Below are 22,226 nucleotides of genomic sequence, written 5' to 3'. Positions count from 1 at the left end.
GTAAATGCGTGTATATGTGTGTGCGTGTGTATGCTTGCGCATAGAAGTGTGCGTTGCACGTCTAGTTGTGTATGTTGTGTGTGTGAGTATTTGCTGTGTAGATGTGTATAGGAGAGGTCTCGAAAAAAGCACAACCATTGTCAGTAGGCGAATGGTTGATAGGGGAGGGGTTGGTAGAGGGGCGAAAAGCGAATGCGCCGTGTGGCAAGTAGTGGTGGACCCTGAATGAAAGCTATGCTCTCTGGCCCAGAAACGGAACGTGTAAGGGGGAAGCACCCGCAACGCTCACCGTACAACCAACTTCTCGTCGGTGGTGGTGGTGATGGTGATGGTAGTCGTTGTGTGGCTGCCGTTGTGTTGTGTCGCCCAGTCCGTCCATGCCAGTGGCCAGCGAGTTGTGCGGTTTTCCTTTCGAGCCGCGGAGCGGAACAAGAAGCGTGAAGAAAACCCCTGCCCTGTAAAATTCAGTTTCCGGTAGTTTATTTTTCGTTTACGTACGCGTGCGATTAATATTTTCGTAAATGCAAAAAAAAAGAAATGTGAAAAAAACGATGGAAAATTGCGTGGGCTTCAGTTCAACTTGCATACAGTTTCAAGAAACGTTTGTGACCGACCGGGACGGTGTATGTGCTCCCGAGAAGAAGTAATAACCCCATTCAACCGATGTCCTTGTGCAGTGCTGCTCTGTACACAGTGTAAACAAAAAAGTGTTCCTGCTCTTTCGTTCGCGCGTGGGTAGTGATTCTGGTCGGCCTGAAGCTGCATGGGGAAAATTGTGATGCCTTCCAAAGGGAAAACAAACACAGCCAGATGAGTGGAAAAGAGTGAACAGCAGTGAGCACCGCTCAGTTAGTGCAGCAGACAAGTGAAAGGCACGGCTCGATGCCGTGTTGTGCTGTGCTGGCTCACCTGGGCGTAAGTGAGCAGGGCGCACGAGAAGCGAACGTAATCCATCGCCTCACGCGGCTGTACCGAGGGACAAGGGCTGTACGCGTCGCTACAGTACAGCGACAGTGAACTGGCATGGTAACTGGGTTACAGCGGTAACCGGGCTGCTTCGATGTACAGCATTTTCACACCTTGTACGATTCCTCCCCGAAAATAGAAAGCAGGAGGAGTTCTGTGGGGAACGAAGACTGTCGACAGCGGTGCAACAGCACGGTTGTCACCTGAACAGATTTGGCTTTTCTTTTTTCACATACCGACAGGGGAAGGGACGTCAAACATCATGGGGTTGTGTTCTCTTTTCAACTGGCTAGAGGGAAATCATTCTCCATAAATGTGACACCATTGTTTGTTTACTGTTTGCTGTCGGTAAACCTTCCTCTGCTCTCGCCGCGTTTTTCTAACCCCCTTTTCCCATCCCAGTTTGCCCAGCACGAAAATGAACGTTTCCACCGTTCATTCATCGCCATCTGCATTATGAATAAACAAACATACGGTACACATTGGAGGGATTCCTTCGCTTGTCCCAAAAGCGTCCATTAATAACTACAAAACGTTCGTCACAAAACCCTTCCCGAAGGAAGCGAATGTGGGAAGAACGGGGAAAGGTTTCTAATGGTAGAAGAAATTTAATTTTGCTTCAATTATTACCCAATCAGCTGTGTCAGCGCGCTATTGACAGCAGACGGCGTTCATTCATCCGCCCTCTCCCTGTGTCGTGTTGTGTCGTGCGTGAGCGAGTGTGTGCGTGAGCGTGAGAAAGCGTGCGCGATTGCCCAATAGAAGTAAGCTGTGTTCGGTGTGTGCGTTTGTTTTGAGCTGAGCGTAGTAGCGCTGCGTTGTGTTTGACCTTTTGCGCCAAACCAAAATCACCAGCACCAGTCTTCCTGATCGAAGCGGCGGGGGTGGAAAGTGAAGCCGTCCCGCCAGTCTGTTCCCAATTCACGTTGCAGAATCGGTTGTAGTGGGCCCAGCTACGCTTGTTGGAACACTGGAACATCCTTCTCCCCCGGTTCCCCGCTGTTGGTGCTGGATGCAAAAATTGAAATAAAGCTTAAAATACATAGCTTTATCCGCATCGTTTGCGCGTGGCTGTGTGGGTGCCGATAATCCATCGGGTCCCGAGGATCTTGTCGGACGTTGTTGGTGGGGTTGCTGCAGCTACGCTCGCCGATGATCAAATGATTGTACGAGTTGAATCTTGTGCTTGACCTCGACGACGACAACGGCGGCGATCCGAAGTGGACGACATTCACCGGACAGCACAGGCGCAAGTGGATCGGGCTGGAACCAGTTTAGCGGTTTGGATGGTAAGCGTTCAATATTTATGCTAAATTTAGTTCGAATCAGTTTGGTTCGCTTAGGATGTATTTGGGACGAAATTTGGAAGGATGTTTATTTTCTCCTTTTGCTAATTTTCCAAGGTCATTTCGATGGTGCAACAAACTAACATTATGCTCTTGCGTGCTACTGTTAAGGTCTTATATGTTAACTTAACAATTTAAAAGATCTTTCAAATAACACTGACATAAACACTCGATTAAACTTGGTACCGAAAACTATTATAGTATTGTGTTTAGTGCTGCTGTTTAGTTTGTGAATCCAATTTACCAATTTTTGAATGAATATAAAAAAATGAAAATTCCAAATTCCAATTAAATTTTAAACCAAGTATTCCTTCAATCGGTCGAACTATCGCTAATAGTACAGAATAGAACGGTAACGCTAAAAAACGGCATAAAAACGACCTTAAAAACAAAATAGTTTATAACCAAAAGTAAAATTCGCACACCATTTGCACTATATTTTAATTCTGTATTGTTAAAATTGCGGTACTTGGTACGTAACATAGGTTCAAGTGAATACAATTATATGATCTTCAATTTATGTTCATATTCATGCATGGAATATGAAAGCACAAGAAAGTCTTTTAAACCTCTTGCCAGGTTCATGCGGAATATGAAGCCGCTTTAATTGAGCTCTGAAAGCCTTTGCCTGAAACCCTTTCGAGACATGTACAATGACCTCACTTTTCACCTATTAGGGAAAAACTAATCATCTCCACAGGAGCTTTCCTGCGCTTGAAATGATAATTTAATACAACTTAATCATGCTCGCAGAATAATTATCATCATAATGCGTCTATTGACGCCTGTGCAGGCAAAACGCATGCTCTATCAATCTAAGCCCCTGTGCCTAACACCACCCAATCCAATCAAATTTCACGCGACCATTTAACCACTTTGCGCACACGTTTTTGCAGTGCAAGTGCTAAATTTCAATCATTGAGCAAAATTGAATGCAATTTAGCTGCCCGCATCATCAAACTGGTCGTTGGAGGCGAAAAAAACGGCATGTAAATATGGCCATCGCTTGGATCGATTCAACAGTCCTAGGGCCATTACGTTACGCCCAGTCAAAGATTCGCCAGCGCTTTCGTAAAGCGCCCTGTCCACTGTAGCTTGACAAGTTCCCTTAAAGTAGGTGTGAATTGATGGGAAATGTGATCGAAAGTTAACAGCAGGGAAATAGTGTACCCTGTCCCAATGTGCCCGCCACGCTCATTTGCCTTCGCCGCACACTTTGCACCACCGGCACTAGATACCTGAGTAGAGATTGGGCGAGAAGGTAGCGTTGCATTTTCCCTCCAGCGTGCATGTTTGCATCTCGTTCCTGCGACTTGTTTGCATTGCAAATTCACTTTTCTGCAATGAAGCTACTCTTGCGTCGTCCCTACGTTTTGAAGCTAAAACGTTTAACGATACGCGGCGCGGTCGGGTCGGATTTGGAAAGTTGCCATCGCACGGCCAAGCATACACGGCCATCCTGGCACGTACTACGTACGCTCGTGGTGAAATGGCTGTGTACTAAAATGTGGATCAATTTCTGATGGAAAAGAAAAGTACACATACACCTTGACGAGGATCGAGCGAGGATCGACCTTTCTTTCGCTCGCTTGCCTCTCCCGTCCCGTGCCGGCTACATAACCGATAATGAGTGTGTATGTGCATTAAAGCTGGAATTACGTACGACCACGCACTCGCACGAAGAAAAAAGGGCCGGGGGGGACCGGATGTTGGCGAACCATTTGCATACACTCATTCGAGGCGGCATTCTTCATCGGCTGAAGTGGCCGGCCGCATGGAAAATGGTATCGCCCGGGCCCAATCGCCACTCTCCTTAGGGCTCGGAGAAGAATCGGAGGGGAAAAAAGAGAACAACTCGAAAACACTTCCCGGTTCAATGTAGTTCGTTGCGTGAATTTATGGAACAAATTTGGCGTGACGTCGATCGTGGAACGGAGATTTGCTTCGCAATCAGTTGCTTTCCTTTATTTACATCTTCATTCCGGTGGCGCTTTGTAAGCGGAACCATGCGGGTGTATGGTAATCAGATCAACCCTATCGATTGCACGGTTATGCTGCGTTGCATCGGGCCAACCGTTTCGTGCGTGCAGTTTGCTGAATGTTGTGGTTGCTCGTGCGGTGGCAATACGGTTTGCTGAGTGCAACTGGAGGTTTTTGGATTTTTCTTCATTTCCCACTTTCCTACTTTGCATGGAAAAGGGCAGCGCGTGGTTTTGTAAATATTGTATTTCCATTACTAGGCTCAGACTCGACTCGTAACCGATTGCTTATTGAATTCTACGGTTAACGTTGAATCAAGTGTTATTTAAGTGGATTGTGGTGGTATGGTATTTGTTTTGAATGTTATGTTACTGCCGTTTGGGGGGTGATTTTTAAAGCCCTTCGAAGACGATGAAACAGCAGAATTTGTGCTGTAAGTGGATTGATTCTTATCGACCGGGCAACGATAAGACAACGAAATGATTATGGCAATGACACACTGTTTCTGGTAGGATAAGGATGCACCGTTGCATGTGCAGTAGTGTGTTTTACAAGATTTTCATTTAATTTAATGTACTAAAACCAATTCAAGAAACTATTTAAAGGTAAATTTCTTTGAAAACCATGATAGGATTAATACAAAGACAATTTCCAAATACAATTCCAATAGCAGATCGAAGCATCAAAATTGTAAAGAAGTACTAACGATCAAGCCTGATTTATGGGAATACTACAGAGGAATACTAATGCGAAGTCCAAGCATTTCGACTTAGGATATAGAAGGCCATAGATAAGGTTTTAACTCCAACCAACATCAAGTTAAGTGTTCGTAAAAAGTCTATAAGGAACACTTAACTTCCAAGTCCTAATACCAACCGTCAGCAAAGACCACTCTAAGAAAATTAAACGAACGATGTAGCAAACACCATAGGAATCATACAGTCTCCTCGTTTTATTATACAAAATGTTCTACAAACTTTACTTTTTGTGCTGTTTCTTGTCATCCGGAATCAGCTCCCGGGCCGATTTGGTGCCGAGCAGCATCTGGTGCCGCTTGTAGTATCGCGATGCCCGGAACTGCGCATCGGAACCGTGTAGCCAGTCGAGCCAACCGAACACACCGTAGCATTGGTTGAATCTGTCGAAGAAAGGCGGCAAAGTTATGTACGATCGTATGATTCGATAATACCCTCTTTTCTATGCAGCCAGCACTTACTTCATGTGGTGGTAGTCGTGCGCTTCGTTGCTGCTCAGAAACGGCACGTGGTACCCCGAATGTCCGGTGATCGTGTCCTGGATGACAAACGTTAGCCAGAGCGCCGACGTCAGCACGTGGCTGCGCATCAGCTGAATGCCGATCAGCGGTGGCAGCAGATTGCTGAAGATGTGCTCGATCGGATGCGCGTAGATGGCGGCCCAGGCCACCGGTGCAGTAAACTCGTGGTGCTGCTTGTGGATCAGCTTGTACAGATGCTTCGAGTGAAGCAGCCGGTGGCTGTAGTAGAACCCGAGCTCCCAGCCGGCGGCACTGACGAGCAGATCCCGCACCACCTCGTACAGTGACGGGAGGGTACGCACGTTGACTGCGACACCGCTGGCCAGCAGGGCCCGGAACCCGAAGAACGTTATCGGAACGCTGATCAACAGCTGGTTGATCAGTACGGTGCGAACGATCTGGAAGAATTGATTAGTGTTAGTGTGTATGTGTGTGTAGCACTTTCTCCCCGTGGTTTTACGCCGCATACCTTTCGCAGGTCGGACCACCTGAGTGGTTCGTTGAGTCCGGGTTGGTTTTTGAACTTCCTGAGCGCCGGCGGCCACTGGAACACGTCCATAAAAACGAAGAACGATCCGAGTACCCAGTAAAGGGTGTGTATGTAGAAGGACAGGCCCCACACGTACAACCGTTCCGGATCATCGCCTGGGGTCGTTAATTTGCATCATTCAATTGATTGGTGTGTTAGATGCGAGACAAAAGAGCAGGAAGTTCGTTGATTAGTGCACGGTGGGGAAACAGCGACAATCAGTCACTTGCAAACAAATCGATCACTATCGGTCTGTCACATCGTGTAGCAGAACGGATTTGCACGAAGATGCTGCAAACTCTTCCTTACCGACCACATCCAGGAATGCATCCCACCGTTGCTGTAGATAGCCAGGGTTAGTAACGTTCAACTCCATTTTCAATGCCGGCCGACTGCAAGCAGCAGCAAAACAGAGAGAGAGAATGTCGAGCACACCTTCACTGAATGTTTACTAACTTTTCGAATGTGTACAGACGTCCACAACCGTACGTCCCGCACGTCGTCGATTAAGTGATGGACGCTTAAATGTTTGTCGTTGTTTGGAGTGCGCACTTTTTTCCACATTTTTCTTTGCTGTTACAATCGAACTCGCGTTAATCCTTGTGTGGTGCCCGCACTGGCTTGACCATGATAAGATAAGAAACCTTTGCCCCCCTACAACGCGTGTGCACCGAGTGAGTGGAAGGAAGTGACGATACGACGGTATCAGGTGAAAGGGGCATTGAGGTGGCAATGGAATTAGATTGGTTCGTAAATGCCGAAGGAAAACATGGAAACGGAATTGAGCGTTGAGGTTTTTAAAGCGACGCGTGCGCTTGTGATGAAATTCTGATTAGCGACAACGAACACAGTGGTTTAGACGAGTGGCAAAAATTCGTATAAATAAACCAAGCCATTTTTGTTGGTAGTATATGTAGGTCAAGTTAGATGAAAGTTGTGATGTTATTCTATTGTGGATTGTGTTATGCCCGCAATCAGTTCAGCTCAAGCTATCCCGGAATATAGAACTTTCGTTTAGACGGCGTTCAGATGGTTAAATTTTTGTATTAGATCTTAATTGTTTAGATGGCAAATATTAGCTGAATTGTTTATTTTTTTTACATATCTTTAAGGCTAGGCAACATTTTATAATCAATCTTATGAAATTTTTGTACAGTATCCCATGAGACAGTAAATTTGACACCTCTATCAGTCGAACTCTAACCGTGGTTTCCAAAAAAGTGAAGCTACTTCGTTTAGAAGTGTGCGTGAATAAAGAACGGCACCCTGTAGCGTCTAAAACAGACACCGTGTGCCAGGTTGTGGACGTCGTATAAGCCTGTTCCGGTATCTACATCATCTTGGCACTATTAGACAACAGTCAGAGCATCGAAAGAAAGCCCTATTCCGAATGGCCAACGACCCTGAGCGACTTGAGAGGTTCCAAAGGAAGCTGAAAATGAAGACCGAGGGATATGTGGCTACATTGCTGCGTTAGCTTAGCCGGGAGGTTAATGCAACCGGCCAAACAGTGAATTAGTTCCTGGGGAACATTAACAAACATATCAGGAAGCAGAAATTGCGTCCACTGGCTTCGCAGCGGCAAGCAATGACATCAAAACTCAATGGGGCCTTTTTAGGCGTATTTCGGGAATTTTGATATGACACCCTAGTCCGCGAACTGGTCCAACATCCCCTAGCTGTGTCCCAACGAAAATTTCTGGACAAACATGATGCAAACGCTCTACTTCAACTATTTTGATGTGAATACCTAGGAAGAATTGATAAAAATCCAAGGTAGACCTTAAAACATGCCTCCACGCATGTTTTTTCGTCCGATATGATGAAAATTATAGATAACTCACGGCAGGAAGTTAGCAAGGTGGTAGATTTATTTTTGCAAGTGAGCTTAAATAATGACTTTTCAAAGGATGTTCATGAAAAGAAGCTTAGCTTTTTTCTATAGCCAACCGAAAAAAGTCCAAGTGCATTACATGTAAGATTTGCCATTGAAACTTTTCATTTGCCGTTTGCGAATCCACGAAAGATTTGTCCCATGTTAACTAGTGCTGGGAGCTCGGAATCGGACTTACCCGATTCCGGTTCCGTGCTCGGAATCAATTCCGGAGTCGATTCCGATTCTGGAGTCGATTCCGGAGCCCATTCCGGAGCCAATTCTAGAGCTGATTCCGGAGCCTATTCCGGAGCCGATGCTGGAGTTGACTCCGGGGCCGATTCCCGAGTCGGCTCTGGAATCGATTCCGCGATCAGAAGCAATTTGCCCCGATAACGGAATCAGGCTTGACTTCAGAATTAGAATTAGCTCCGGAATGGGAATTAGTTCTTGAATTTAAAGAAGAAGTTTCGAATTTAAAGATTTAAAGAAGAAGAAGAAGAAGAAGAAGAAGAAGAATGAATGTTTTACAAGTAAACTTTGATTTTTTGTGGTTATCAATACGTAGTATGATTGGACCCAAACGCCTGGCGATGCCGAAACTGACTCCATTTGGAAGCCGATTCTAATTTAGGAGCCAATTCCGATTCTAGAGCCGATTTAGAAGCCGGAACCGATTCTGATTCCGGAGTCGATTCCGGAACGGATTCCGATTCCGGAGCCGATTCCGGATCAATTCACCATCCTTTAGTGATGGTAGGGGAAAGATTTTCTTCAAAGCATTATTTCGCCTAAAGGCACTTAACGAGTAAGGTTTGAAGGTTAAGTGGAAACATATAGTAACGTAAAATAAAAGAATTTGTTGTGTCTATTATTTTTGAAAATTATTTACCACGAACGTTAATTGCTGTTCTAATCAACCGTTTATTTCTAGATCCAATCGATACTAAAAAAACCCGCATTAAGCTTTACGTTCTTTGGTAGAGTTTACTTTCCCTATCATTTGATCGCTGGCGATGAAACTTACTATCAATTTGTTCCTTGGCTTCGTGAGGTGTTCGGTGTCATAAATTGATTCCCCTTTCGTCCGTCGAAACGGAACGGGAAAAATCGATCGTGATGGAACAAAAAACAAATTCCACCGCGAGTTCAGCACAAAAACGGTGGAAGAATTATTGTTAATGATGGTAATTGTAAACATTCCCCAAGGCGTGGGTTAGCCATCATACAGCGCGCTAGCATTATATCAATCAGGCCATCAAACGACGGCCACATGTCATGACCCCCGATGCCTTCCGTCTCCAAACGCCGGGTTTTTTTGTTGCCTTCCCCTTTTCTCTACCCCTTTTGGTTTCACATTTCATTCCAGGCAGGCAGGCAGGCAGCCAGACAGGACCATTAGCGGGAGAGGTTGGCTTTAATTTCCCATACCTCGGTGGAGCTGTTGTGTGTTCGTTTTGCTTCCCTGCAGCATTAATTGTTCGTCAAAAACAAACAAAACCCACCCACCCCCTCCAAAAACAACGACCAGCGAAAGTGAACCAGTGTAACTTACACCCCAAAAAGGGAAAAAAACAACGACACACTCACACTTGTGTGTAGTAATGTAGTTTCGATTTGCATTTTCAGCCCAAAACGTGTTCGTTCGGTCGCGTTTTGAGTGTGGCCAGTTTGTCGCCGAAACGAATCTGCCAAATCTGCTCTCTGTCGTTCCACAATCAATCACTGTCAAATTGCTGGCCAGTGTGAGTCCGGTGGCTTTTCCAGTCCCTTGCTGAAACCCGGGACCTAGAAAGGGGGAGGAACAAGCGAGGCCAGCCAGCGGGTTGTTGCACGCATTTGGATGTTGAAACAGTGGGAATCGACGAAGGTGGTGGATTTTTTCTAGTTTCTAGTGGCCATAAGTTTGGTCTGTGCCATGGCTTTCCTCTTTCGCGATGGTAGTAGTGGTCGCAAGGGTATTGCAATCAATTGCAGGGAAGCCATTTAGGTAGTGTAAGCTGAGGGAAATGTCACTAATGCAGGAGTGACATAGAGAAGATGTTGTACGATGAAAAGTGTTGGGAACAAGCCAGTGCTGAAAATTGTTTTTCAATGTAAACTATTTATTTGTTAAGAACACTTTTAAGGAAATTAGACGATGTACAACAGCCTATGAGACACTATTTTACTATTGCAATATTAATCACAATTTCTACCATACTTGAATTCCAAGCCATCAAAGTGCGCCACGGCTTCGCAGGGCTTTTGTGCGGCCAGCCCCAACTTCCATGACCAGCTGTAGCGTACCATTATGCAACCTATGCTCCAAATATTTAGACCATCATTTCCGTCTGCCAGCACCAACCAACCAACCGGCAGCACGTAAACACACGTCCTTCTATTGCTCTTTTCTGCCACGAATGTGTCTCTCCACTGCAAAAAGGCAAAACACAATCCCATCAACGGATTGGAAAGCTTCTTTTTTTTGTTGTAACGTCGGAGTCAAATTGCTACCAGCGACAAAAGGGCGGCAAAGGGGGTGCTGTGGAGTGTGTTTGGCGGATCGGCTACATTTTGTCTTCTTCGTCTTCTTGCACCGCCTTCATTCGCCGGGTGTGATGGTGGTGGTGGTGGTCCTTTCCCGCTTCGCCTGCCGACTTCGCTGTGTCGTTGGCCGTGCGGAGTAGGTGTACGGAAATTCACTCCGGGCCCTCAGTCCGCTCTCTCTCTCTCACTCTATCTCGCCTTGCCGGTGATCCTGCGATGGTGGTGAAATTCGATCACCAGTAACACACCTCCAAGGAGAAGGGCATCGCCGCAGCTCATGCACGACGACGTAATCGGTAGCGTCGCCGCGAACGGGGAAACCATATCACGTTTTTTCCTCCCGGTTCCCGCGCAAACGTTTTTCTGTGCGTTGAATGCGAGCGAAGTGTGGTGGAACTCGTACTCGTACTCGCACGCTCAGATGAATGCAAAGTTTGAAGGAATTTAAGATCCTTGTTGAGTAATACGTTACTGTGCGTTGTGTTATGGGTGTTGTAAGACCTGCTCTGGTTGCTGGCTGCTGATCTGTATGCGCGTGATGGTTTGGTGCGAAAATACAAATGTCTTGGTTTAGGATTTGCCAATTAGGGCTTTGAATGCATTGTGATGAACGTGTGATGAAAAATTAAATAATTAAGTTTGTTGGTGCAGAGTCAGTTTGCAATAGTATGTGAAGATCATTTCACAGTACGAGTCGCATGTTGAATTCGCGGAAATGAAGCAAATTGTTTGTATAGGAACATTTTGATTTATTCCAATTCTTTAAGACAGTATTGGCTAGCATAGAATGTTCATAACGTAAAAATTAAAAAAAAAACACATGGAAAATTGTTTTAAAGGAACTTAAAAAAACAAGTTGCTGCCTTTGCTCAGAAAATCATTAATTTTACTTGGATTTTGGAGACATTGCCTATATTTTCGGTCCGTTTTTTAATTCTTTCATGTTTTTTTAAGTTCAAAAAAAAGTATTTTCATATGCTTCAGAAAATTAAAATAAACAACTATTATTTTAATAATCGGTCTCTAAAACTGAATGAAAACTGCTAAATAGTCCATGTATAAATAGTCCGTAAAACGTGTAAGTTTTAGGCACCTTTAAGTCCATGCAATTAACATAATTGTATTTCAAAACTTTGATTCAATAAGCTCACAATATGACACATTCGCCGTCGGACGATTTTATCCAGCGGTTATGCTTTATGTGGAACGAACCACAGTGAAACCCCTCGCTGTACAGTGTTTCTTTTTTTTTTGTTCGGACAATACACTTAATGACGCTTAAATCAGATCACTTTGCATATGTTATTGTTACCACAGACGCACAGAGCTTGCGCGCGCGGGGTCAAATGCGAAACAAACACGATCATCAACGCTCGGTAGTGCTTTCGCCCCAGAAAGTAAACCCAGCCAGTGCCAGTAAAACACCATTTCTGCGCAAACTGACCACACAAAGTGGTGAGAGCGCAGTTGAAAGAGAAAGTAGTCATGTTCGTCGCCGTCGTCGTCCGGGCACTGCTATGCTGCGTATGCTGCCGGCGTACCGAGTGCACGCGGCCATACTCGCACTCTCGAACCCGGTCGGGCAGTAAAAAACCCGGTTCCGTTTTCATTTCGAACTGGTTAGCGGTGGCCACGGACGCGGGGGGAGAAAAAAAATCGGAGGATGTGGGTATGACGGCAGGAGGGGGGATTAAGTAATTGTAGAGCGGTCAGCACAACGGTGGGGAAAATGAAAAAGTTCACATGAGCATTTGCCCGGTGCTCTTCAGGCATTTGCCAGCGTTAAAGCTCTTTCACATCCACCATCGGGGTTGATCGGGGGATGCTTCTGGTTGTATCTGACGGGCAGCTGGCCACATAGTGCGATGTTCACATGCTGGTGGTACATTAGAATAATGGCGAATTTAATTTTTTGTTTCTTATTTCGAGGCAAAACAAGTTGTTTGACAAATTGAAAATAATAGTTTAGAACAAACCAGCGATCTCGTACTGTTTCCATTCATTCTAGGTCATCGTAACATAACCTCTGCTAAAGCGCTGCTTGATTGAATAAAGCTTCCCACCAGCTTGGACATGATGGCGGTGGCTTTTGTTGGTGGCTGTGTTTGGGAAGTGGGAAGTGACGCGAATAGAAATGGCTAATTTAATCATCAGGAAGCGCTACCGACCGCCATCGCCACGGAAATCTGAATATGGATCTAAATTTCACATTAAACAAATTGAATAGCCGGTGTGTGTGTCCGGACGTTTTCAGCTGCCTGTTGAAGGTTGCGCCAGGTCGTTTTGAATCTCACGCTTTTGAAGGGTTTTTTTTTCTGGATAAAACATAAAGAACAGTAACAAGCGAGATAAAATCCTGTTCCCCCACAGCCAGAAACATTGAATGTTTCGCTGCGAAAGTATTTTGCAGTTTAAGGTGCATGGAGATGCATGGTAAATTTGGAGAAATGGTTTTAAAAAGCTGCTACCAAAAACAGAAACCATTTCTACCACTACCAACCGTTCCATGGCGGCGTGTTGATGACATAAGCGAGCAATCGACAGGAAGCAAGCCCCTCTCACCAGGAAACATTAGTTTGGCCCCCTTTTTTGGGACGCCATTTAACGCGCGCGTGTGTGTGTGCGGTGGTGCATCATACTGGTAGCGTGTATTACGTTGCATCAGGCTACCATCAGGAAGTGTACCACCACCAGCATAAACTGGCTGTCTGGCGGCGGCTCGCGTTCAAAACCAAACCGAACGAACCGAACGAGCAGCGGTACGGGTAATAGCGGCTTGCCCGTTTACCCAAAAGGAGGAATCCACAATTAACAGACACAGCAGCGACGAGCGCACTCAAAAAGGTGATTGAGTTTTTGGGATTGTTGTTCGTTAAAAATTGGTTAATTGTGGACGCGTTAATTGTGTTCCCTCCGCCGCTCAAGCAAGTACACGGAAGGAATATATACATCCCCGATTATCCGTATGGGTATGAGTTTAAACAACAATCATTTTGAATTTTGAAAATCATCTTGCAATTTCGCGATCAATCAAGAATCACAATAGCAACAACGCAAATCAGGCAAAGATAATAGGCGCTGGGTTGAGATGCTTCCACCGTCATCGTGTGTTAAAGTCAATAAACCTTGCAATTCTAAACCTCCTGCTATAATTGATGCTCACAAGTGTGAAATTAAATTTTCTACTCGGTTTCTTCGCCTCGCTGTAACAATTATTGTTCCACCTGCCGGGCGGGTTGGTTTGTCACACTGCGCACGGGGGACAACGCACAAACAATGCGCTTAAAACAATCGCACAATCGTACGGAAACCGTAGAACCGCGCTTGGCGAAGCGTAAAAGTTAGCGCACCCGCCAGACAGGCCTCCTTCCCGCCCAGCATAACAAGAAGTGTGACATAATTTGTGAGCCTGTGAGTGCATAACAAACACGCAGAGGAGAGAAGAAAAAACGCAACAACTGTAATGCAACTAATTGTTTGTATTTCAATTTCAATTTTTCTACTGATTTGCTTACCGTGAAGTGTAGACTTAATCCCTCGCTGGCATTTGTCGGTCTATTTACGCGTCATTTAAACAACCCTTGCAGAAGGGGGAAAAGCTCTTTCCTAGCAATGGAATGGCAAGTTTTCCGATGGTGTGTACTAGTGATGTGATCTCTGGAACGCACCCACGACTCCGATCCGACTCCAACTATTGTTAGTCCGATTCTGACTCCGGCAAAATGAAACCACTAGATCCGCCCGAAGTCAGAGTCGCCCGGAGTCGTCTAGAGCCTTCCGGAGTCGTTCGGAGTCTTTCGAAGTCGTCCGGAGACGTTCGGAGTCGTTTGGAGTCGTCCGAAGTCGTTTAGAGTCGTCCGGAGTCGTTCGGAGTCGGTCGGAGTCGTCCGGAGTCGTTCGGAATCGGAGTCGTCCGGAGTCGTCCGGAGTTGTTCGGAGTGTAGTGCGGAGTCGTTCGGAGTCGTCCAGAGTCGTCCGAACGACTCCGACTCCGGACTACTCCGACTCCGATCGACTCCGAACGAATCCGAACGACTCCGAACGACTCCGACTCCGAACGACTCCGAACGACTCCGAACGACTCCGAACGACTCCGACTCCGAACCTCTCAGAACGACTCCGAACGACTCCGGACGGATCTGGATGATGCAGGGTGGACCTACCTTCCGCAGTCGATTCCGAATTTATCGGAGTCGGATCGGAGTCGACTCCGGATTTATGCCAACTTTATCCATCACTAGTTTGTACAACTTATTCCTTACCGTAAATTATCGCCGCCCACGAGGAAGGGTAGAAAATCAATCAATATTTATTATACCATTTACTCCGCTCCCCGTACAGGAACGGCCTCAACATCGACGGCGTATTGCTGCAAAAGGCGTGTGCTAATAATGTCTACTCTAATCTTTTCCCCCAGTCCCGCCGTACACAGGCGCTGAGTCGTCGGTATGTGAAGCAATAGAAACGAATGCAATCGCAGACAATTTCCACTGCCACACTCCATCCGCTCCAAGTCCCCAACGTCTGTGGAGCGAGTTTTCGCTCTACCGTTCCATTTTCCTCATTCCACGTTGGCGAGCAATTTTCCTTCGCTCCCCCATACACCCCTCCATCATCGAACACTGCCCGGTGGAACTTTTTCCTTCACCTCGGTGGAAGCTAGAGGCGGAAGTTGCTGCGAAGGTGGTGAGCGGAAAGCAAGGGGGGAAAACAACATGAAAACTAAGCAAAAAACTATGTCATACTCTGTCGGGTCGCCATTTCTCGCTTTTCCTTCTCGCCCGATGATCGATGAGCGGTGGGGAATTACTATTTCCTCATCCGCGGGCATCCGCAAGGCGGCTGTGTTTTAGTGCTTCTTTCATTTCGTACGTTTGCATTGTAAGTGTGCCCCTCTCTCTCTCTCTCGCTCTAGATTGTTGTTGTGAGCGAATTGTGAAGATTGCACGATCGTGAACCCTTAAGTTTGGGGAATGGGAAGGAGAAAGACACACTGTGCTCCCTCTTCCCCCTTGGCCAATTGCTTTGTGTGTTTCCAGCCAACAAAGCAGCAAAGCACTTCAAATCTTTCATAACATTTCCTTACCTCTTCTACGCTCCCTTGTGCAGGCAGCAACCGGCATTGGCCTATTGTTTCATTGCTCCTCCTGGTGCTGGGCACGGTTGTGTTGGCCATTTTTTCTCGCCCGATTGTGGGTGACTGTGGTGTAGGATGACGACGTCGGCGGCCCCAGCTATTTGCTGCACAACCATGGTGCGCCGGTTGTTGATACTGACGAATGCAATCCGTGGGCTTGCCCAGGACAGGACACGTGTATTTATGAATGTGACTCCATTGTTTCAAACTACGCCCGCGAACGGGCGGGCGGAAAAGTAGTAGCAATAGTGGTAGGTGGCATAGATTTCCAGCTAATAAAAAAAAAAAGAGTCCGCGATAGAGAGACAAAGACCGCGCAAGAAAGAAACTGGCACGATGGCGGCGAAAATGAAGCCACAATTGTGTTTGTTTTTATAACAGGGTCGCACGCGAGAGCGCAATTGCTGCAACAGGCAGCCAGCCAGAGCCAGCCAGCCGGCCAGCCGGCACACAAACACACAACTGACGGGGTGCGCACGTCCAGTGAGTTTTGGTGGCAGCAACATCTTTCCTAACCTTTTAACTTCTGCACACAACCTATAACCTCTCTTGGGTACCATTGGCGCGAGGGGGGAAGGAGAGCATTGGGAGCGCTAACTGGCCCGCCCGGTCTTTCGGAAGCTCCAGCCTTTAAAGGTGACGCCACTAGACATTTGCTTTAATGGTGATAAATGAGTTTGCACAGACGAGCCCCGCAAGCGATTTTCCAGTACGGGGTTGCACTAGCCCCTCTGGCACGATTGTACGGTTCGGTTTTTGTTAATCTTTTAGTCCCAATGTACGAACGGCATTAATGTATGGTTCAAATGCTGTGCAGTGGCGTTGGTTTTCTCGCGCTTTTTTTGGTTTTAAAATAGTATCTTCCGATGGTGTGTTATTCGTGTTTAGTTAGTTATACAACAGAAAGCAGGATTTATGGATAACTTTAAAGGATGTCTTAATTAATGAAGTAAGTGTACTTTCCCCAGGAATACACTAAGAATTAACTACATAACTGCAAGGAATTATCGTCAAATTATTTACTAATTTATTGATAATTAAATAATAATGATAATGATATTGAAATATAACAATAAGGTTTATTTAGTAATAACTTTATTACGATTTGTCGATACGATTAAAGGCTAGATGATCACGTCTTTCATTATCATTGAAACGCTGATCTAAACAATTTCTAAATTATCATTAAAAGTCATATCATAAATCATACAAAAGCTATCACAATGTCAATCCTTTCGATCTCTTCAGTAAGGGATAGTATGATCTTATCAGTTGTGCTATGAAAGCTTTAGCTTTGTCTCCCTAAAAAACTGGAAAGAAAACTCTCCTCCTCTATCCATCTTCCACACCTCCTGAGAATAAGCCGCGACCCATTACCTATAGACCCTTTCATTTCAAAGGTATGATCTTGTTTTGGGGACGAGCTTACTGGCAAAGCAACGAAAAAAAAACATATACACCTAGTTTTTATTCCTCCCGGTACCACCCTGTTATACCCGCGCACCAGATTCAATCCGCCCTTGCGTGGCCCCGTGACCCAAACCGAACCCAAATTGCTGCAAAGAAGCGAAAGAAACGCAAGATCGTTTCGTGATGATCGCACGGGCAGGGGCAAGGAAGGAAAATCATCATCGTGAGAATTCAGTTTGTCTCCAATCGCAAGCCGGGCTCCGGGCTCTGGGGTTGATCCATTTAAGGCTAATCTTCTGTTTTTCATCCACTGGGGTTGCCGTGTAGCCCCGCCGTTCTTGCCTTTCTATTTGGTTGCTTTTGTTGTTGCTGTTGCCGGGTTTGGCTTTATTGCATTGTGAGTGTCATGCTTTTTCTCGCCGCCCCATGTTTTATGTTGCAGGTACCGGGTGCTCCCATTTATGATTTTGTTACGAGCATGCAACCGACACTGCTGGCACTCCATCCCTTGGCTAAGAGCGATCGCGCCATGGTATCTTCATACTACTAAGCAATGGGCGCAGTACCAGCAGCAGCAGCAGCAGTATCCGCCCCAGTATCTGTAGTTCCGAGTGCCTTCCCTATTCCCGTTGGTTTCCTCACGTTGGTGCAGCAGACAATTAAAGCGGGGCGCAACGCAATCCATGTCCAAATGTTTTCATCACGATCGCGCGAAGGGCCGCGCAGAACGTTCAAATATTGGGTTAAGAATCTTACCACACCGCCGTGGAGGACGGCGGGTGTGCATTACAATGGGCACCTGGGCGGGGAGGATGGGGGGCTTGCGGTACTCTCCCGAGAATGGGCGAAGGGAGGGAAGAATGCACATCTCTTTTAGATTGTTTGTACAGCTCTTTCGCCATTGATTGCACCAACAATTCGGTAGGCACGAACGCAACGCGCCCTAGACACCGCGGTGGCATACTTTACCCGTTGTTTCCACGCTTTTGTTTCAAGAGGCTGCTTCTTTCAGCTTCTTCTCAGCTTTTCATTGTTTAATTAAACAGCGCCACCATCCCGTTGCTGGAACGTGGGAGAAATGCATCGCAAGCAGCAGTTTAACATAAATAGCTACAACAAATCGCGACGCTTTTGTACGCAAGTGTTCAATGGCTCTAGCCGACTGCCTCGTTAGGATGAGCAACTGTGTATACAAACGAATTCTCTTTTCCAGCATCCAGTTTGAATATGCCTCGTCCACGTTGCTGACACCATGTTTCAACAGCTGTTTTAAAAGACATTAAAGCTTCCCGTTTTGTTTCGTTTACAAATAGAAACACAAATCGAATATCTTCGGATGTTAAACAGACACGACCTCCATTTGCAACCTATTGTTTTTTTTTTGGTAACAGTTTAAACTGGTTATGCTTTATTAAAGCTGTTTTCTGTATATAGTTTTTGGTTTAATTTTACCCGCTACAGACACTCGGTATATCTCTCAATATCGTGCTGTGTTGCTATTGTCAGCTTTTGTTTTGTTTTACAAATGACAATATAAATAAAGACAACCCTCTCTATCCTTCATTCTCTCTCCTTCTCTCTGTTTCTCCCAGAAGTATTACTAAACTCTGTTTAGGTGACAACACAAAACATGCTCCGTGTTTTCGGGTGTGTGTGGAGAAATAAAAGTAAATGTGATACTGTAAGTGTAAGTCGGCAAAGTGATCAAGAAGTCGATCGGCTCCACCGGTCGGGATTTGCTTTTTTGCGAGAGCAACCTACGAGGTAAAAACAATGTACATAATTTCTTCTAAGTCCAACTTAAATAATGGTCTATGCGCACCCAAACGGGTTGGTTTACAAGCGATTTACAAAAAGTTGCACTATCTGCTGCTTCCCTCTCCTGCGTGTGTGCGAAGCACTGGTTCTAGATGCAATTGATATTGTCTGATCGTTCGTTCTGGTTATGCTTATGCGCAACTTTTTTTTTGAGTCCAGCTTAAAGTTTCACACGTGCATTGTTGCGTGCCTTTTACTAGCTGCGATACCTACTTATTGCACATCAATCGAATTGTTATAAACTGTGTTTTTTGTTATTTGTAACCTGCTTATTTGCTATGTTTTTTATCCACTTTCTCTCTTCTTCTTATTATTGTTCAACGGATACTGTGGAACACGTTCTAGCATTTTAACATTGGTTTTCCTTAGCTTCTACATTCCATGATGAGATATACACGCTGGTGTAAACGAATCTACAAAACGAATGAACATTACGACGACGATGATACACGCTACCAACGATCGCACTTGCTTGCCTGTACACAAAAAGAAACATTTCACCTCAAAGCATGACCGTGTAGACCGTTACCATTTGATCATGTGACGGTACTGCTCGTTCACCGACACGCGTTTGATCGTTTCGTACCCGAGAATGATGCTGAAGGAGAAGGCGGCCGATTGCACTAACCGCGCCGTCAGCCCCTTAAAGAACATGTGAAAGTGTTCCTCGTGCCACAGCTCCCGGAACGCGACACTCATCGAATCGAGCCGCTGCACCTGCAACCGGGCCCGTACAATATCGAGCGGATTCGTTATGATCGTGGTGGTGAACCCACCAAAGCTACCGGCCACACACTGCACGAACAGGTGGGACACCCACGGCGGTACGATCTTTAACAGCTCGTCCTGGTACAGATGATAGAACGCCCACCACATGGCCGAATTCGGCACGTACGCCATCAAGCTGGCGGTGTACCCCCGGTAGAAACCGCGCACACCGTCACGGCGCAAAATTTCGCGCGCAATGTCGTGCGTAATGCGTAATCGGCTGCTGCCTTTGTCGAAGTTGATACCGAGCGGGTTCACTGCCCCATTTTTGCCACCGTGCGCACCCATCCCGAGCACCATCGCGTGCTGCGAAATCACATCGAACGGTACGATGATGGTTTGGCCGACGAGTGAAGCGCACCCGCCCGCAGCGAGCGATTTTACCCGCTGGTTTGCCCCGTACTGACCGAGCACGTGCCGGACCCCTTCGTACGTGCTGATGTAAAACACTCCGCTCACGATTTGCACCGAGGAGATCCAGAATCCCCGGTACAGGCCGGGCACGCCCTCGGCGCGGTAGATTTTAACGCCGGCATCGATCATGCCCTTGTAGATGTCGTTCCGGAACTGTACCTGGAGCTGCGTTTTGATCACGGTCAGCGGATACAGGGCACAGCGGACCGAAAACGAGCTCAGCATCGAGAGTGGGAAAAATTTGCGCTTGTCCATCATGTCCCACTCGATGGTGCGCAGAAATTTGCCGTTCGTTGCAGGGTCTGCCATCTTTCTCACTAGCGGGTAACGGTGTGTGTTTTTTTTCCTATGCGGAACTGCCTTCTTCACCTTTGGTTGTTAAATAACCAAATGCGCACGCTATCAACAGCTGATGGCACGACGGTGCCTCCAGTGACTTATCTTGCTGATAATCGCCGGTTTGGCAGTCACTGTGTATGTGTTTTTGTGCGTGCTGATGTTTGCACTGATATATATGATGTAAATTCCTTTCGGCTTGAGTGACGTCAGACCAGAAGCTGCTGAACAGATGGCGAAATATGTTGCATGTACTTCATCACGAACCTAAAAGCAACCTACTGCCGGATGTGGCTGTGACCTTGATGATGTATGGCAGTGTGGCCGTGCCTAGGGTCAGCACAGGTCAACTGGTTGTGTTAGCAGCTTTCCTTCCTAGGTTCGTTGTGCGTTTGTGGTTCACCGTTGCTTTAGTCGACCACTACTACCGGAGCCAATAATCCTGCAGGGAAAGAAAGCGAACGTCAGTTAGTGCAATCAGGAGCGTTTTCCCTTTTTCGTGTTGTATTATCAGGCACACTATCACCACCGTCATCATCATCATCATCATCATCAGAATGGGAACGATGGGTACGTCTCTCAGCCACTGTTTATGTAATGTTGTGTAGCGATGGTGTTCTTTCGACACGGTAGCTGCTCTCACTCCTTCTCACTGTCGCAATGTAGTACACACACACGTAGTCCCTCTCGCTTCACTACGCTGGTCAAAAGTGCATTTCCACAGCACGCTCGACCACAAGTGCCTTCCGGAAGTCACATCCCAAAACCCACTCACCTTCGTTTTGCACTGCAACGCCTTCCCCGTTCTCCAGTGTCCTTCATGGCATGGAACGGTCCTATCGAAAGCTATCTGCCCAGCCACCAATCGGTCCAACACGGCACGCGGTTTTAGCGGCTAGAAAGTCGCCTGTTCCGTCGATTTGTGGTGCCACCGCCGGTGGCCGTTATCCATTGTGCGTAGACGAAGGAGTTTATTGCTGATATTTGCACCAAAAAGTCCGTCTTTTTCTCGAAATTACATTCGAGGCGAGGGAGAAAACTTCTCGTGACTCTGTGTGTTGCAAATGATGCAGGAAAAAAACAATCAATGTGACAGCTGACGTCGCGAGGGAAAGAGAAAACAGGTGGTTTGCCGCGCCGTCTCTCTTTCACGCTGTACGAAGCTGTCAAAATTTTATGGCAATGTGGTTGCTATAATTTTTATAGCAATTGCTATGCAAAAATGTTTTGAATGCACTGTGGTCAAGGTGCATAATTTGTTTTCCGTCCGTTTTTTATGCTGATTGTCGCTTTTTTATGATTTTTGGAAAAATATTAATTTGTTTTAAGTATTCAGAAACTGTTCAATTGAATTTTAAATCAATTGCCACCTTGAAGAAACTATGTAAAATTCAATGCATTTGCATAATTGTTAGTTACTAATATTTGTGCAACTTTTTGTTTACTGTGATTTGCATTATTATTCTTGAATTTTTCACAATTTTAAAAAATCAATCTAAATATCTAAACTCAACCTTTCAATACATTGCACCAATGTTCGTAACCATTTGTTGACAGCGCAGAATTGATGTTTTCTCATCCATCAGCTGGATTGTTTGTGTGAGGAAAAAAAGCTTCCCTCACTGAAGTGTACCGATGGCCACCCTTCTATTTACGCTGATATTGTTTGCATAATGATAAAAGGCGTTCGATATAGTCAATCGGCTGTACCGTGTGTGTTTGTGTACATTTGAGGGCAATTTTGTCATTCGACAGTGTGACACTGAAGAGTAAAGACGGTTTTTTCGAAGCAGCGGTTGACCAACAACAAGCATAGCGAGAAGAGAGTGAAGAAGGAAAATCAA

General features: G+C 46.0%; 3 protein-coding genes across 6 annotated transcripts in view; 1 reads left to right on the top strand and 2 right to left on the bottom strand.

Annotated features, from left to right (window-relative positions):
* Positions 1-22,226, top strand: part of LOC120949028 (signal peptide peptidase-like 3) — a 32,098-nt gene that overhangs the window by 733 nt on the left and 9,139 nt on the right. For 2 of the 4 annotated variants that reach the window (XM_040365971.2, XM_040365973.2), the window contains exon 2: positions 1,605-2,255. The gene's annotated coding sequence lies outside the window, so the exon portion shown is untranslated. Of the gene's footprint in view, positions 1-164; positions 475-1,604; positions 2,256-22,226 lie in introns of those variants that run through there. The other 2 variants (XM_040365974.2, XM_040365972.2) reach the window with 2 other exon arrangements.
* Positions 5,229-6,622, bottom strand: LOC120953089 (fatty acid hydroxylase domain-containing protein 2-like). The gene is made up of 4 exons (XM_049606743.1): positions 6,407-6,622; positions 6,038-6,213; positions 5,509-5,966; positions 5,229-5,430 (listed from the first exon to the last, which is right to left on the bottom strand). The coding sequence occupies exons 1-4, from the start codon at positions 6,471-6,473 to the stop codon at positions 5,271-5,273; spliced, it is 861 nt and encodes a 286-aa protein (XP_049462700.1). The 5' UTR covers positions 6,474-6,622; the 3' UTR covers positions 5,229-5,270.
* LOC120949030 (solute carrier family 25 member 44) lies at positions 19,124-21,492 on the bottom strand. Its single transcript, XM_040365978.2, has 2 exons — positions 21,158-21,492; positions 19,124-20,824 (listed from the first exon to the last, which is right to left on the bottom strand). Exon 2 carries the CDS (start codon positions 20,353-20,355, stop codon positions 19,390-19,392), a length of 966 nt encoding a protein of 321 aa, XP_040221912.1. The 5' UTR covers positions 20,356-20,824; positions 21,158-21,492; the 3' UTR covers positions 19,124-19,389.

Source organism: Anopheles coluzzii, chromosome 2 (genome assembly GCF_943734685.1).
Source record: "Anopheles coluzzii chromosome 2, AcolN3, whole genome shotgun sequence".
Lineage (NCBI taxonomy): Eukaryota > Metazoa > Arthropoda > Insecta > Diptera > Culicidae > Anopheles > Anopheles coluzzii.
This window is presented reverse-complemented; position numbering and strand designations above follow the sequence as displayed.

Excerpts from the sequence above, each read along its gene's own strand:
- LOC120949030 (XM_040365978.2), bottom strand. The coding sequence starts at position 20,355 with ATGGCAGACCCTGCAACGAACGGCAAATTTCTGCGCACCATCGAGTGG.
- LOC120953089 (XM_049606743.1), bottom strand. The coding sequence starts at position 6,473 with ATGGAGTTGAACGTTACTAACCCTGGCTATCTACAGCAACGGTGGGAT. Across the intron at positions 6,214-6,406 it reads TGCATTCCTGGATGTGGTCG|GCGATGATCCGGAACGGTTG; the intron begins GTAAGGAAGAGT and ends TAACGACCCCAG. Across the intron at positions 5,431-5,508 it reads CACGACTACCACCACATGAA|ATTCAACCAATGCTACGGTG; the intron begins GTAAGTGCTGGC and ends TTTCTTCGACAG.